This window comes from Eremomyces bilateralis, assembly GCF_010015585.1.
Source record: "Eremomyces bilateralis CBS 781.70 unplaced genomic scaffold P152scaffold_19, whole genome shotgun sequence".
In the NCBI taxonomy this organism is placed as follows: domain Eukaryota; kingdom Fungi; phylum Ascomycota; class Dothideomycetes; order Eremomycetales; family Eremomycetaceae; genus Eremomyces; species Eremomyces bilateralis.
The window spans coordinates 192493-208355 of record NW_022985085.1 but is presented as its reverse complement, the minus strand read 5'-3'; the positions used below and the strand labels follow the sequence as shown (position 1 = coordinate 208355).

At 54.7% G+C, this 15863-nt stretch overlaps 7 protein-coding genes across 7 annotated transcripts; 3 read left to right on the top strand and 4 right to left on the bottom strand.

Annotated features, from left to right (window-relative positions):
- Positions 1–261: 261 nt before the first annotated feature.
- P152DRAFT_104695 (uncharacterized protein) lies at positions 262–1481 on the top strand. The gene has a single exon (XM_033673574.1). The coding sequence runs from the start codon at positions 419–421 to the stop codon at positions 1304–1306; it is 888 nt and encodes a 295-aa protein (XP_033531863.1). The 5' UTR covers positions 262–418; the 3' UTR covers positions 1307–1481.
- On the bottom strand, positions 1482–4655 carry P152DRAFT_105032 (uncharacterized protein). The gene is made up of 6 exons (XM_033673575.1): positions 2768–4655; positions 2603–2714; positions 2462–2554; positions 2319–2410; positions 2193–2272; positions 1482–2139 (listed from the first exon to the last, which is right to left on the bottom strand). The coding sequence occupies exons 1-6, from the start codon at positions 4483–4485 to the stop codon at positions 1658–1660; spliced, it is 2577 nt and encodes an 858-aa protein (XP_033531862.1). The 5' UTR covers positions 4486–4655; the 3' UTR covers positions 1482–1657.
- A 911-nt stretch (positions 4656–5566) lies between these two features.
- On the bottom strand, positions 5567–6839 carry P152DRAFT_467941 (glyceraldehyde-3-phosphate dehydrogenase; the record flags this gene model as incomplete). Its single annotated transcript, XM_033680801.1, has 6 exons — positions 5567–5598; positions 5651–5821; positions 5871–6555; positions 6608–6671; positions 6720–6769; positions 6828–6839. The coding sequence occupies 6 exons, from the start codon at positions 6837–6839 to the stop codon at positions 5567–5569; spliced, it is 1014 nt and encodes a 337-aa protein (XP_033531861.1).
- Positions 6840–8282: 1443 nt separating this feature from the next.
- Positions 8283–9352, top strand: P152DRAFT_104572 (COX4-domain-containing protein). The gene is made up of 3 exons (XM_033673572.1): positions 8283–8682; positions 8850–9043; positions 9099–9352. Exons 1-3 carry the CDS (start codon positions 8412–8414, stop codon positions 9171–9173), a joined length of 540 nt encoding a protein of 179 aa, XP_033531860.1. The 5' UTR covers positions 8283–8411; the 3' UTR covers positions 9174–9352.
- Positions 9353–10549: 1197 nt separating this feature from the next.
- P152DRAFT_491769 (uncharacterized protein) lies at positions 10550–12659 on the top strand (the record flags this gene model as incomplete). The annotated part of the gene is made up of 2 exons (XM_033682173.1): positions 10550–11455; positions 11503–12659. 2 exons carry the CDS (start codon positions 10550–10552, stop codon positions 12502–12504), a joined length of 1908 nt encoding a protein of 635 aa, XP_033531859.1. The 3' UTR covers positions 12505–12659.
- Positions 12660–13720, bottom strand: P152DRAFT_104026 (uncharacterized protein). The gene has a single exon (XM_033673571.1). It carries the CDS (start codon positions 13465–13467, stop codon positions 12880–12882), a length of 588 nt encoding a protein of 195 aa, XP_033531858.1. The 5' UTR covers positions 13468–13720; the 3' UTR covers positions 12660–12879.
- On the bottom strand, positions 13702–15418 carry P152DRAFT_451321 (putative casein kinase I; the record flags this gene model as incomplete). The annotated part of the gene is made up of 5 exons (XM_033678219.1): positions 13702–14339; positions 14392–14797; positions 14845–14993; positions 15142–15211; positions 15281–15418. 5 exons carry the CDS (start codon positions 15416–15418, stop codon positions 13702–13704), a joined length of 1401 nt encoding a protein of 466 aa, XP_033531857.1.
- Positions 15419–15863: the final 445 nt, after the last annotated feature.

The following is a 15863-nucleotide window of genomic DNA, read 5'->3' as shown; positions in this document are numbered from 1 at the left end:
ATGAGATCGAGGTACAGTGTATCAACGGCCAATGTCTCTGTGCTTACTACTTGATGATCAATGGCCGATCCTCTGATTGGTTGAATCCCGTCATGTTGCCTCATGCAGCATGCGTGGAGTTACGAAATCATAACGGATCTGCCCTGTCGGAAGCATCCTCAGTCCAATCACTCTGGCCGTAGACTCTTTTCTTAGCAACGGATTTCCCGGATCCGAGAAATGCCCTGTTTTGATGATCTGCTTCCGGTCCCGATATCCTGTTTCATGCTATGTTGGCGTTGCAGAACGGCTATCCATAATAAAGTCAGGAGGGGTTGAACGGACTCCGACTTTAGATCTATGTTTGATATGAGTAGAACTGTCTGCCCTGTAAGTTGACAAACCGATTACTCCTCAAGTCCGTCCTAGTATCTCCATAATGGCCGCAACTGTGGTCGAATTGCCTCCTGTAAGGGAGATGCCATCATCCATTCGAGACCCAGAAACCACAAGCCTGGACGAGACCATACCACCCCGCTACTCCACCCACCTCTTCGACGATACATATGTCCATAGCATCCTCTCCAACCAACCTCCACCACGATTCTCCCGCGTCTACCCCAATCCCTCCCCCCTCGATGACCCCTCAACGAACCCAAATCAACCTCCACGTTTCTCCCGCCTCTTCCCCCAGAGCAGCCCCACTTCCGTACCACCCTCCGCCTCACTATGGTCACCCGCAGGAAAAACCACTTTATCGTTATCCAATGCCTATATCTACCCACCCGACCACAGTACCCCTCTCTACCGCCTCCCACGTACCCTAACCTGGCCCGGCAATGAGATCTCTCTGCAGATCAGCACGCCCGCCCGGACCCGGACCCCCAGCGAGCCGCCGCAGTACAAGGACCGCAAGCTGTACACGATGCGCAAGCGACCGTTCACAACCGAAGTCACGCTGCAGCCGCACAAACTGGGAGCCAAATCCGCGACAGTGCGGAGCAAACGCAGCCTCCTGGGCGGGGTCAGCTGGGAGGTGGAGGTCAAAGGGTCGGGCGTGATCTGGAAGTCGTCGAAGGGGAAATGGAAGGATGCAAGGAATGGGCGGCTGGTGGCGGTGGAGGGCACGGGGATGGGGGTCGAGGGGACGGACGTCGTGGTGGTCGATGAGTTGCACTGCTTGAAGCGGTTCGATCAGGTCCTCCTCGACCTGATTGTCGCGGCGTGGTGTACGAAGATGTGGCAGCGGAACACAAAGGTGCCGTTGATGCAGACGCTGATCTGGGGCGGGGGGTTCATCAATCCGATCAGGTCTTCCTCGACCTGATTGTCGCGGCGTGGTGTACGAAGATGTTGCAGCGGAACACAAAGGTGCCGTTGATGCGGACGCTGATTTGGGGCCGGGGGTTCATCAATCGCGAGATTCCAACCGCCCGCTCGGTCACACGGCAACTCGCGGGGGGCTAAGACGCATGAGAACTCGAAAACTTCATTTGATCTATCCTGATGTAACGCATCGGATAGCGATATCCTGCCCGACTCCATGCAGCGAGCCACTGTCAAAATCCCTGGCACCCATTGCCCAGCCTCTGACAACTCGGAGAAAAGAAGATGTAGCAAACGCTGGAAATATCAAATCGTGCCCGTCATCACTGGCACGGTCGCTATGAATGGTGAGCTAGCCCTGCTTGGGGCTCACCCGCATAAGACCCGCCGCCTCGCCCGCTGGCACCGTGAACGTCCCCAATGGCGGAAGTCGCCCCGAGCCGCGGGAGGTCCCTGGAACACTGCTTGCTCGGCCTTCCCTCAAATCTATTGCACCTGCCATGGAAGGGTCGAGTTTGCGCTTCTTCGGCTGCTTGCGCTCCTGCTCCTCACGCCAATCCTCCGTCTCTTCCGTAAGGTACTGCGTTACTTGATCGGACGCTTCGCCGAGCATCTCGTTCAGGTGGTTGTTCGAGGAGCGTACTAATTTGCCGTACTTCTTTCGCTGCTTCCGCTGTCGGTCGGGGTCCCAGACGGCGTGGTCTTGGGCGACGAAGACGAGCGAATGATGCCAATACCAGGTCGCGATGTTATCGTCGGTTGGTCGTCGCACAGACAGAAGCGCCTGGTTCGATATGAAGGATATGACACCGGTGATCTGGTCCGTACAAGTCTCTGTAGACAAAATTAGAATAGATACCAATGGAAGCGCCGGCCTGTGAACGTACCATTGGTTGAGATTAGATCAAGAATGCCGAGATAAGCCGCTCCCACACCCATAAGAAAGACATGGCTATTCTCATTCGGCCTATTCGTGTAAGCTGGGAATTCAAAGTGACCATCTTTATACTTACGCAACGTAGTTATCCCACAGGTAAGTGGCCATCTCTCGGGTCGCCAATCGCCTGTCTTCATCCGAATCGGTGTCCATGTAGCCTTGATCGTTCTGGTCGATGATTTAGCGTTTTCCGGCCTGAATACCTCTATCATAACTTACTCCATCTTCAGTAACGTGATACGGCACGTTCACGTCGATAACGGCGAAACCATGGTCGGTGGCCCACTGAATGTACAGCTTTGGAACATCAGTCTTGTTTAGGTGTCAGTGGGAGTCAACACATAGGAACAGCAGCCTTACCACCCAGGTGTTATGCAACTCTAGTTTGTTGGATGCCGGATGAGGGATACCAAGTGCATCTGGTGGATCATGGAAAATGATAAGAAGTGGTCGTTCGCTGTCGAAATTCTCACTGGAGGGGTATTAGCACTAACTCATGTCTCGACGGAAGAGGAGATTACTTACGTCGCAAGCACTTGGTGCTTGAAAGAGGGAGACAGTCGATCGCGGATAATCATGAGCTCCATCATCCTGAATTCATCATATAGCATCTTCGCTTGGTACGCACGAACGACATCATGCATCCGCTGAGCCCCAAAGTTCTCCATCAGGTCCTTGCTGTGGATGTCCTTGGGGTACAAACACTTCCAGTACCGGGATTGCGTATTCTTGACCAACTGAACAGTTTTGACGCCGGATGCAGTGGGGTCCGTGGTTGTGATGCGATCGGGAGGTTCGCCCATAAGAGTGCGAGTGACTGCCAGCGCAGATGTGGCGATGGATCGCAAGTTGTAGCCGCCCTCCAAAACGACTGCAATCTTCCCCTTCGCAATGGACATGAGCATGTGCGTCATATGAGCGTAGCCAGAAGGCGACACATGGCAGCCGCCGAGTTTATCGCCCTCCGCCGCGTCGAATCCCGAGGACACAATGACAAGGTCAGGGTTGAATTCCACGAGAACCGGCATGATGACCTGCTGAAATGCGTACAAGTAATCTGCGTCGGTCATTCCGTGAGTGCTCCAAGGAATATTCACACTAAACCCAACACCGGGTCCTTCTCCGCAATGTAAATGGTTTCCGTAAGGGCCAGAGGGGTAGAAGGTACCGTTCTTGTGGACGTGGAGGGAAATATATAGGACGTTCGGATCGTCGTAAAATGCTTGTTGAACACCGTTCCCATGATGCACGTCCCAGTCGATGATGGCGATTTTCCGGCACTTTTCGGGAAAGTCTTGTTGGCAGACCCGAGCTGCAATCGAGACATTGTTGAAGAAGCAAAAACCGGCTGGTTGGCAACGTTCAGCATGATGTCCAGGCGGACGGATAACGGCGACGGCATTTTTGACGTGGCCCTGTACAACGGCTCGGCAGGCTTCAATGGTGCCACCAGCTGCGAGTCGAGCACACGAGAATGTTTCGTGGTGAAGATAAACAGAGTCCATGGCCATGCCGTCCTCGAAAAGCTCCAAATCTGTCTTTTTCTGCAATCCCTCAACCCAATTCCAATGTTCCTCGGTGTGGAACAAGCACACTTCTTCCTTGGTAGCGAACCGTGCAGCGATTCGATAGAGATAATGGTCAGATATTGGGCCTTCCGAACCAAGAAGGCGATCGTAGGCGAGGCCACCGGCGACGAGCTCTTTGTAGATCTCAAAGATGCGGCGTGGGTCTTCTGGGTGCATATCATCTTCCATCTGTTGTCTGGAGATGATCTCAACATGCAGGCGCATCCGCACATCGTAGACCAGTCCAGATCGACGGGACGTGTAGGGTAGGGCTTCGGCTTTGGATGGCTTCTCAACGACGACTTGGACTTGCTGGGCTAATGGTGGTTGCTCTTCTTCAACATCTTCGAGCATATCGGGGTCATGAGAGATGGCGGACGTCGAACCACTGGACGAGAACTCCAACGGGGTCGGCTCTCTTGGCACTGCGGTCTTCAGAGGACTCGGTTGAATGGGTGGAGAATCGTGACCGACAGTGAGCCCATCTGAAGGATTGATTCCGTTTGTTTCAGTGGACTCCATGACATTGCTGTCGGCCATGACTTGATCCATCTCTTCCTCCATCATCGGGGGCCCCACTTTGGTCTTGGAGCCCAGCCTCGACTTCCGATCATGAGATTTCTGCCATGCTGTAACCATGCTTAGTTTAGAGACTCGCTTTCGAACTTTCTTCATTTTGGTTCAGGGAAATGGGTGGTTGACTAAGGAATGAATGCAAGAAGGAAAGAAGATGTATGTGGAGAGTGGAGAGTTGACAGATGGGTGACAGAAACAGGTTCATGTGTAGTAGTGACAATTTGAACTCGCTTATTTGGTGAAGGAAGGTGAATATGAAGCAGGTAATCCAGGCGACTGAAATCAACAAACATTCATCCATTGTCGAGGGGACATGTGCGCGTGAAAGTGAAGGACGATTTGCAACAGACAACAGTTGAACTTACTGCAAGTAGCCACGGATCGCTCGACGATTAGCAGGACGGTAATAGAACGAACAGGAATTCACAATCCCAATTCAAATGGAAAGTTCAGACTTCTTAATCCAACCGTACCAACTACCTAATTTCCAAGGATCTCGAAGAACTGTGAAGACATCGCCATTCATGTTACGGACTGGCGATTCAGTTAACATAAAGGTGAACCTGAGAGGCACGTGATGCGTATGTGGCGCAGCAGCGATAAACGCCACAAGTAAAGCCACAATTGAACCTCAGGGAGGAGTTACGAGTTCACTTCATCGTACAAAATCAATTTGATGTTGCGTCAGGATTCAGTCGAGTCTGGGACCGGAGATCCACTGAATAGACTATCTCAAGCTCATTGATGTGACGTCTCTATTCAACTCAAAAACAACACGAATCCTATGCACCGTCCAGCACAATGGCTCTCAACACGTGGATACTGTATTCTACCCTGCAGTTAAAATGCCTTTCCAAGGCTTAATTGCATAGAGGAACCACTGACATAAAGCGAGAGACGGGGCAATGCATCACAATCCAATAAGCTATTTGTTGTTGCAGACAAGCGCAAATCAATTTGGCGAGTGTTCATTTTCATTCTCCCACGATGAAGCTACATAATAGATGACCTGGATTGCATCGCGTTTCGAACAGGCTGAAGTAGCTCAAGTCATTTTCTATTCGTTGTACGCCATTCGCATATCACCGTGGCCAACGACTTGTGGTGCTCATTACCCACGGAGGACCCGTCTCCAAGCAAATCGCCTGATGAGGGTGGATTTTGAAGTTGGGTGGACCGTTTAAGCCGCACCATCAACCTTGGCAATGTAGGCTACACGCTATTAGTATGGAACCCCGATATATGAAAAACGAGTAGAACTTACCAAGGAGGTCGACCACACGGCGGGAGTAGCCCCACTCGTTGTCGTACCAGGAAACCAGCTTGACGAAGTTGTTGTTGAGGGAGATACCGGCCTTGGCATCGAAGATGGAAGAGGCGGTGTCGCCGATCAAGTCGGATGAGACGATCTCGTCCTCGGTGTATGCAAGGATTCCTACAGGAGATTAGCTATTTGGACAGGTTAAATCAAAATGGTCACATACCCTTGAGCTCGTTCTCGGAAGCCTTCTTGATGACCGCCTTGATCTCGTCGTAGGTGGCACCCTTCTCGATACGGCAGGTCAGGTCAACGACGGAGACGTTCGCGGTGGGCACACGCATGGACATGCCGGTGAGCTTGCCGTTGAGGTCGGGGATGACCTTGCCGACCGCCTTGGCGGCACCGGTGCTGCTCGGGATGATGTTCTGAGCGGCCCCACGGCCACCTCGCCAGTCCTTGGCGGACGGGCCGTCGACGGTCTTCTGGGTGGCGGTGTACGAGTGGATGGTGGTCATGAGGCCCTCGATGATGGTGAAGTTGTCGTGGACGACCTTGGCGAGGGGAGCCAGGCAGTTAGTGGTGCACGAGGCGTTGGAGAGAACCTCGATGTCCGAGGTGTAGGACTTCTCGTTGACGCCCATGACGAACATCGGGGCGTCGGCCGACGGGGCGGAGATGACGACCTTCTTGGCGCCACCCTTCAAGTGGGCCTTGGCCTTCTCGGTGGTGGTGAAGACACCGGTGGACTCGACGACGTAGCCGGCACCGGTCTGCGACCACGGGATCGCACCGGGGTCACGCTCCTGGTAGAAGGCAATCTTCTTGCCGTTCACCACGAGGTTGTTGCCATCAACATCGAGGGTACCCTTGAAACGACCGTGGGTAGAGTCGTATTTCAACATGTAGACCTGTCCTGCATGAGTTCCTTGACCCGCCTCTAGGCATAGGATTATGACGTACCGCATAGTGAGGCTCAATGAAAGGATCGTTGACAGCAACGACGTCGACCTCGCCAGCCTCAAGGCTAGACAATGTCAGTAATGTTCATCTGACTGGTTTCGAAAGAACTTACGCGTTGCGGAAGACGATACGACCGATACGGCCGAAGCCATTGATACCGACCTGGTTCCGTCCCGTCAGATGCAGCACAGAATGACATATCGTCAACCAGCAATCGTACCTTGACAGCCATGATGGTGGATCTGGGTCCGGTGGGGTCTGGTTAGCTTGTTGTCGTCAGTCGTTCACAGGCTGAGCTGTCTCGACTCACTTGGAAGACTGAGGACTGAAGATATGGAGCTTTGGTTAGAGCGAGTTCTGATGATCAAGAATTGAAGTGTTGTTGCAGTGTTGCACAGTAGACGTTGGGAAAGAAAATGACGGCGGGGCACACAGTAGTGGTGGAGGAAGGGATATTGTCAGGTGGTGGTCAGAGCAGGGTGGGATCGAACTGAGGGGCAAGTGACGGAATCACAGCAAGCGGCTCACCAATGGTTTCTTTCGTTGAAGCTCGATGGACTTCGGGAGAATGGCTCGTATGCGCTCACGTCACACTATGACAATATTGGAGTCGAAATAGTGTATCAACACGTTGCTTTTTCGGTCTGAATATATTTTGGTGGGATTCTCTCAAGTCAAGTCTCGATCGCGGGCATAGCACGATTAAATTGCATTTCGGATAATCATCTTCTCACCCGCCGTCGTGCAAGCATCTCCCGGAATTGCATCGAAGCATTTTGCCGATAGTCGGAGCGTACATAGCAACCCGGCTTCCTCCGCCCGGATGTCCGATGTGTTCCTGCTTTTGGATCTGGAGACCACGAAGGTCTGCATATCCGACGCATATGACCGGGCATAGCCACGACTTTGACTGCGGCTCTGATCACGATGGGTTGTTATTGGATGGTGGGAGAGGGATTATCCATCAACTGTGTAGCAATTCGGGACCGCACGCCGACTTCGTGACAAGCCAGGCTGACGGGATTGTGTGGGGGAATACTTGGTATGAACCACGGTTGGGTACCCCCATTGATAATCCTTTTGCGATTTAAGAAAAAGCATTGAAGTCTGGATCAGCTGAATCAGCTGAATCAACGATGTAACGAACTTACATGATTGCCACCAGTGGAAGCAATTGATTTGGGAGCTTTACTCAGCTTGAACCAGATGAATGTGGCCACCTTATGACCAAACCGAAGCTCCATGTTGCTGGTGCGAACAACCCATGGGCATTTCTTTTGGTTCACCCCAACGTGATGAAAAAGGAATGAGCGCCGTCATAGCCGTTGTCTATTAGCCGCCATGGATGGATGACGATGAAGAAGTGACTGATTATTGCAAAGACAATTGTCTCGTCCTGGAGTCTGGTTCCTGCTGCTGTGGTCCTTGTGGATAATAACAGGAAGAATGGCGAGCAGCACGTGACTAAAAGCACGTGACTCAGTCCACCATGCCAAGTCTTATTTTCCGCGGTCCAAATAATCGGACTCTGATTGGCCAGAACCATCCCCCTGTCTTGGTGAGCTGATCAAACTGGCAGCAGCAGAGGAAGTCAAGGAAGGAACCCGAGCCACAGATTTCCCACGCCAAAACCTCGCCAGATCCTGAAGCTGCAACAACTTCACCCGGTTCCCATCCTTTCATCCTCCGCTGCCAACGACCTCAATCCTGCTCAATTGCCCTTCCGGCAGTATCCACATCTGCCGTGGCCGCTTGCTCCGTCTATTTCGCTACTTAATCCCTCGCCAGCCCATATCTATCCACCATGTTGCGTACCTCGCTCATCCGCGCTGCCGGTGCCTCGACCCGTGTCCTCCCCTCGTCATCGTCAAGCCTCGCCCCGAGATTCATCGCGCCCATCACCCAGGCCGAGCCGTGCAGGCGTTACGCTCATGCCATCTCAAACCCGACGTTGGCCAATATCGAGCAGCGATGGGAGGCAATGCCGCCGCAGGATCAGGCCGACCTGTGGATGCAGCTGCGTGATCGGATGAAGGTGGACTGGAAAGAACTCACCCTTCAGGAAAAACGTGCCGGTACGTTGTGGACTCTATTGTTGCCTCTCGAATGCATAGCATCATCGTGGAAGATGAATCCTGCGTTTCAAGATGGATTCGCGATCCAATTGGCTTTCGACTCTTCCATCTGGAACTCGAATTATACACCTGATAGTGCCAAATGCTGATCCTCCATCTAATCACAGCTTATTGGATCGCCTTCGGCCCCCACGGCCCTCGATCTGAGGCTCCCCCCGGAGAGAACTGGACCGTCATCCAATACACCCTCCTCGCCATTGTTGCGTCGGCAGTTCTTTTCGGTGCAACCAGGCTGGTTGCCAAACCGCCTCCACATACCATGACTAAGGAATGGCAAGAGCAATCAAACGAATACATGAAGGTAAGCGACGGCTATATACGTCCACGTATGAACGGGAGATTGACATCTACGTCAGGAAAATCGCATCGAGCCTCTCACCGGTATCAGCTCCGAAGGATACAAGGGAAAAGGCGTGGTCCAAAGCAATTAAGTGCCGACAGACGTCCACGGCGGGAAAAGTGCATCTTTTGTTTCGTGTCGTGGTCCATCGATTTCCTTTGTACGTGTATCAACGCTCCATTAGATCGGATCCAAGCGAATCGGATTGCGCGAGAGGGGTTGCGTGTGTCAATAGCGTTATCAAGCCAATGGAAGGTGTGTAGATTCAGTTGATTCCTGCGTGGATGTCCCAAGCTCAAATAGCTCGCTCCGTGAATGACCGCCCTGCGCGAGGCGGTAGAAATGAGAGGCCAGCCGCCAGCCTTCTGACTCGATGCCTTGGCGAGGCTGAAGATGCCGAACGGATTTTCTTTCTGGCGCCTGGACGTCGTTGAGGGCCAATGTCTCAATGGCATGTGCGCTAGAAAGACTTCCGACGTGGTTGACGGCGGCTCCCAGGTCTAGAGTTGCAGGATCCAATATTCGTGGAAGCGTGGCACAATTCTCGCAGGACAGGAAAGTGAGGCGTTCCAGTCCCCAATCCTGCTCCTCTCCGATTCGCGATTCCTCAGGGCGGGAAACCTGGCTGACGGGATTCTATTGGCCTCCTGCCATTGGCTGCCTCGCCTTGACAATGTCGTGTTGCATTTCTCCGATCGTCTCGACACAACTAAACCCAACCGGGACGCGCGGGAGCATATCAAATTCTCCATCGTGCTTCACCAAACTTAGAGCCATGCACAATGATTCTGCTCTGCTAGATTTAATTGATGCTACACGCTAATGCCAAAATGAGATTGCTCAAGTCGAACGCACGGGTTCATTGCCTGATGCAGATTGACAAATGTTCTCAATGGTTGCTCCACGTTCAGTACTACACCGCTCAGGACCCTCTCCAGTTTCCATGGTCCTCCTTTCCCGCTCGTGTCTAATATGTCCATCCCGTCCTTTCTTTTCGTTGTCGGGTGTCTCATGAACACCAGTCTTTTCTCTCAGTCTCAATGGATTCTTTCAACTATGTTCTGTCCGTTGCCTTCCCTTCATTCACGCCGCCGTACACGCGGGGCCATCTGACCTGGAGTTAGCGTCCCGTCCCCTCCGTTTGCCCGCAACCCTCTGCTGCTTTCCGGCACTGACTAGAGGTGCCAACGCGTGCGGCGTGGCACGAGTCCGGAGTTTGCAGAACACGCTGGATCTCCCCCCATCGCTAGCGTCCGTCCAGCGCCGGTATCGTTCCCGGTCACCAGGTACGTCGGGTCCGTGGGACCGTCGCTTGCCTCGCCCACACGGCGGAGGTGCGGAGGTGCGCAGCCTGACCGTGCTCGTCCCCCGCTGCATATAATGCGCTCGTCTTCATCGAACGACGTTCGCCCTTCTGGGCTCGGGCAGACGAACAGGATGGCCCTCCCAGGTTTCCGGCATTCCGCCATGTCGATCGTACTGTCGACCGACCTCCTCCAGGCCGGACACGGTCAGGCTCCGGTATGGGAGGAACCGAATCGCAGCCCTGACGGAATAGTCGACGACCGCGTGCACTCGCTTCATCGACCGTCGGAGCAGTACTCAGAACCTGTAACTGAGAGTTCACTGGACACGGAATCGATGAGCAGCTGTAGCAACGCCTCTCATTCAAGCGACTCTGTCGACTCCTGTTCCGAAGAGACTGTCGTCGACTACCTCTGCGATCTATTAACGAACTCCGACGTGAAATACTCCGCGAGATTAGCCGAGTGCTTCCGGTACGCGGACCCCATGCCGCCGATCAGTAAGCGATCGTTGGCCGAGCTGGAAATCAGCGCGATCCGCGACAACGCCAAGTTACGACACGACATCAACTTCGACCGCGAGCTCTTTTTCCGCCCCAATCTCGACGGCACCCGCGGCCTCGCGAAGCTGCGGGCCGCCGAGGAATACTGGCACGCCCTGGCGGCCGAGCTCGAACTTTACGCACTGGTGTATCAGAGAGATTGGCCGGGCCCGTCGCTGCGATCCCACGATGGCGCGGTCATCGAAACGGCGGTGCAGAGACGGATCCCGGAGCTGTTGACCACGATCCGTGACATCCTCGAGGTGCTGATCCCGTCGCGGTCGGCCCTGTTCAAGGAACAGCTGGACGTATCGATGTTCATGCAGATGGTCAAGAACGGGGTCTGCGATATTGTGAAAGTCGTGCAATGGCTCTCCCTGGTGCTGAAGGAGCATTGTGCCCCTATTCGAGATGAATGGGTGGACAACATGGTGGAGAAGATTCACGAGGGAGTCACCGTGGCGAATTGGAGGTTGACCGTCAGTGGACTACGCGATCTCCTCGGCATACTGGAAGCCATGAAGCTGGTTCGTCACACCATAACGCAGCAAGGCATCACTAACCTCGTTTTCAGGACGTCGCCAACCATCAAATCCAGTACCTGAGACCCAAGCTCATCGAAGACACCGTAGCCTTCGAACAAAGCTACTACCAAACCAACGCCTTCCAACCCTCCCCCTCCCGCCAATGGTTCCTCTCCTACTGGCACCAACACATCCACCCCACCCCCCAGCCCACCTGCACCACCCCCTGCACCACCCAAACCTTCGCCCACGCCCTCACCCACCTCCTCCTCACCCCCGCCCTCCCCCTCCCCCCCACCTTCCACCGCGACTATCCCCGCCTCCTCGCCCTTCGCGCCACCCTCTCCTCCCTCCTCCACCTCGCCACCAGCCTCCGCACCGCCGCCACCCTCCTATCCCGCCCCCTCCCTCCGTCCCTCCGCCAGCGCCTCCTCGCCGACCTCACCGCCATCGTTCCCTCCGGCCCTTGGCGCCCCAACATCCACCACGTCGCCGCCCAAATCGCCCGCGTGGTGCACCCCCTCCTCCCCGACCCCCTATCCATCACCCCTGCCGCCCTCCACGACGCCGCCCACGCCTCCCTTGACGCCGCCTGGTCCCACCTCTCCCACACCCCCGAACTCCACGCTATCACCTCCTTCCTCACCACCCGCACCCTCGCCGCCCTCACCACCTTCGCCACGGCCTCCCTACTCGACGTCCACTCCGCGTTCGTCGCCCGCCCGCCGAGCAGCACCGTCCCGCCGAACGACCCGCCCCTCCCCGCGTGCGTCGAGCCGTTGTATGATGGCCTCGTGGACGTGGCGAGGCGGGTCGCGCCGTTGGCGGTGTTGCACTGGCGGGTGTGGGGTCCGTTGGTGTATGTGGTTGAGGGGGCGGTTCCGAGCTCCGATGCGCTGGTTCGGGGGGTTCCATCGGCCCCGGCGAGGGAATCTCATCATGTGCGGCCGGTGGCGCCGACGACGGCGTTTCCTGCGGGATCGGTAACGGCGTCCCTGCGAGTGGGGGAGAGGACGGTAGGGGAGCAGAGTGGACGGCAGGTGGCGTTATAGTGCATGGAATTTCGCTGGAGTGGTGTCAGTGTCCCATCCATCACCTTTCTGTATGGACTTTCTTTGTGCCGCATTGCGGATCCAGAAGCGTTGCGTTCAGGCCGAGCTTCTGTCATCCTCGTGATTGAAGCGCCGGACATGATTTATTTACGGCGTTAATAGAAGTGCGAGCACCCTACTGTCCGTCGGCGTTTGCAAGGTGTTTAGAGATATTAGCCGTAGCGGCTATGGGCTAGAGCAATGTAAATCGCATTTGATACCTTTGATATCATTCTTCATTCGAGTAAAGCAAATCAATCCCGAACTAGACCGAAAAGCCGAAAAGCCGGAAGTAGTCATGTCGCCATATTATTAAAAGGGGTTTATCCTATATGCCTATTTCCATGCATCGCCACAATAAAAACGCTCGGTCCCCGCGCTCGCAATCCCGAGCTTTTTGTAATTCATGATCCACAGCCCAAGGGCAACGAAATCGGAAAACGATATTTCCCCTGTCTTGGTTTTGTGTGCGTCTGGATCTCTTCTTTGCCGTGCCCCAAAAAACGCGACGTGAAGAGATAGATGCGGGGGAACCCCAACGCCGCTGAACGACCCGACGGCTCGACAAGGAAGAAATAGCGAAATAGCGAAGCTGCGAGTCCCCGATGAATGCAAAGTAACTCCATCGCCCAGCGGAACGGAAACCGGAAGCAGAAACCGGTGGAAGAAACCGGAAAGTGGTTCAACATCGTGTCCAGCCGTCATGAGTGTCGATGAATCCCATGTGCCCTGTCCACTCGCCCAATATCTTCCACGATGTAGGGGGATCCCAAACCAGACAGATAGAGGAATATAAAATAACGAGGGATGGGGTGAGCAAATGCCGGTACCGTATTGGAAGGCTTCGGCGATAATGTCTCGGGATCGGGATGTCGCAATGGTTGGATGAGGGAGGGGTTCGAAGTGTAAACGCCATGATCGCATTCATGGATTTGCTTGAAATCCTATGGCCGGATTTTTGAATAGCAGCATCGTCCGCTGCAGGAAAGGTAATCGGTTGCAGACATCCCACACTTGGCGCGAGCTAGACGTGCAATATTCTCCAGTTCAGCGAAAGGGTGGAAAGGTAGTCGACGTGAGGACGAGGATCCTGGCCGTCGCGGTGAAAACTTAGGCTGATGGCGATGTCAGCGGCACCATAGCGATCCCAGTGCCCAATCACCACCTACCACAACACACCACCTTCGCAATCTTCTGCCACACCGTCAGCGGCTGCTCACCCTGCCCCCTTGTCATGCCCTGCGGACTCTGCGGCCGCACCTGCGGCCCCGTCGACTGCTGCATCACGCCGTTCCGCGAGAGGTTCGGCTGGCTGTGCTGAAACTGTGCAACCGTCGACCCCTCCGGCGCGCGGAAATCCGCGCCCTGCGCCTGCGACCCTCGCTTCCCCGTGCCGGTCGGCGTGTCGGGCGTGTAGGCCGGGGAGACTCCGCCCGGCTCACGGCGCTGGGGATGGCGACCCGCGGAGGCGCCGGGCTGAGCGGCGCGGGCCGCTCCCGGTTTTGGGAGGTCGGCATTGAGGCGGTCGTGGGTCATGGGAGTCTTGGGGGCGCGGGCGCCGTGGAGCTCGCGGGCGGAGGAGTTGGGGACGCCGTGTTGGAGGTGGGCGGCGGAAGGGTGGAGCTTCATGGCTTCCCAGCCCTTGCCGTTGTTCAGCTTCATCCAGTCATACTCGCCGTCTTCAACTTCGCCGGTGTCCTTGAGAACAGACGTGAAGAGTTCGCGAAGGTAATCATAGTCGGGTTGGTCTTCGAAGCCCAGATTTCGGACGTAGTGGAGGTATTTGTTGAATTGGTCTGGATCAGGTTAGAAGAGGATAAGATGTAACAAAAACAAGTAGGTTCATACCTGGATAGGCGTCGCACAAGTCTTTGACAGCGGTCGACTGCTTCTTCTCTCCAATCTTTTCGTACTTCTGCTTGTTCGTGGCCGCTTTCAGTCCTTGCCATGGAAGCCCACCACGCAGGAAGTACATGAAAACATGACCCAGCGCCTCCAAGTCGTCTCTTCGTGATTGTTCTCGTCCCAAGTGGGTATTGATACTCATGTATCGGGCGGTTCCTGATAACGACTTCCTTTCTCTATATGGGATGTGTTGTTTCGTCTTCGGGTCTCGGTATTGTTTGGCCATGCCGAAATCCACGACATGGATGACATTTGCGGATTTGGTGCCCGGGCGACCGATCAGGAAGTTGTCAGGTTTGATGTCTCGGTAAATCAGGTTCTTCTCGTGGATGGTTTGGACGCGTGACAGCTGTACTTCGTTAGCAGAAGTAACCATAATAGATCGATGGGATCAACCATTTGTTTCGCAACCATGACCACAGTCTTGACGGTAAAGCGACGATGGCAGTGGTCGAAGAGGTCTTCCAGACTGGGTCCGAGCAGGTCGATGACCAAGATGTTGTGCAATCCTTCCTGGCCGAAATAATAGACATTAGGAATACCAGCTGTATCATGTTAGTTAGACCGTACAGGATGGCGGTGAGTGTTTCGTTGATGGCGTTGGATGAGACATCGGATGCCAAACCCCGTCCGTCCAATACACATGCTGCACCATATCGTTCATGTAGAAAGATAAAAAAAACCAGGACTTACGGCAGCCGACCAAGATCTTGTATGTCCTGTACTCGTCCCTTAGCTGTGGGGCATCGCTCTTTCGTGGTTCCTATTTGGATCTAATCAGCACATGTTCGTATCTCAAGGCCTTTGGAGTGTATCGGATGGCGGAACCTACAAATTTAATGGCGACCTGCTGGTTGTTGAGCAAGTTGGTGCCCTCGAAGATGACACCGAACGAGCCCTCGCCAATCTTCTTCCCGACCCGATAATGCACGCCCACGACGTTGGACGAGGCGGACGTGGACGACGACATGGTGAGTCAATCCCGTCGAGCGAAGATAGCCAGGTCGGTGGGTATGTTTCCTCCTGCGATGGATGTTCGGCCGGGCTTCGAGCGTGCCCTCTGGGTGTTCGGGAATGGAGGGTTCAACACGATCGGCGGACACCGAGAACTCGGGGGAGAGAGGGCAGCGACGGCGGCACAGGGGTCACGGAATGGTGATGAAGTTGGGAGAGAGAGTCACTGGATGACAACAGCGACTCATGCAGCAAGTAAGGAGAAGAATGGGATGAGAGGAAGGTGGGGAAGATGGAGAAAGTGCAGTTAAGTCGATGGAGGACGGGGAATTGGGAGGAGACGATGGAGGGAGAGTGGGAGAGATGGCGCGTGGGTGGTGGTGAAAGAGGGATGGGTGTCGAGTGCAGACTGGGTGCAGCAAAAGCCAGCCAGCAAGGACCAAGCGCAGAGATTAGGAGAC

Coding starts and splice junctions, on each gene's coding strand:
- P152DRAFT_105032 (XM_033673575.1), bottom strand. CDS start 4,485: ATGAAGAAAGTTCGAAAGCGAGTCTCTAAACTAAGCATGGTTACAGCA. Junction 2,273..2,318: donor CTGTGGGATAACTACGTTGC/GTAAGTATAAAG, acceptor TTACACGAATAG/GCCGAATGAGAATAGCCATG. Junction 2,140..2,192: donor TGATCTAATCTCAACCAATG/GTACGTTCACAG, acceptor TTTTGTCTACAG/AGACTTGTACGGACCAGATC.
- P152DRAFT_104572 (XM_033673572.1), top strand. CDS start 8,412: ATGTTGCGTACCTCGCTCATCCGCGCTGCCGGTGCCTCGACCCGTGTC. Junction 8,683..8,849: donor CCTTCAGGAAAAACGTGCCG/GTACGTTGTGGA, acceptor ATCTAATCACAG/CTTATTGGATCGCCTTCGGC. Junction 9,044..9,098: donor AATCAAACGAATACATGAAG/GTAAGCGACGGC, acceptor CATCTACGTCAG/GAAAATCGCATCGAGCCTCT.
- P152DRAFT_104026 (XM_033673571.1), bottom strand. CDS start 13,467: ATGCGATCATGGCGTTTACACTTCGAACCCCTCCCTCATCCAACCATT.
- P152DRAFT_104695 (XM_033673574.1), top strand. CDS start 419: ATGGCCGCAACTGTGGTCGAATTGCCTCCTGTAAGGGAGATGCCATCA.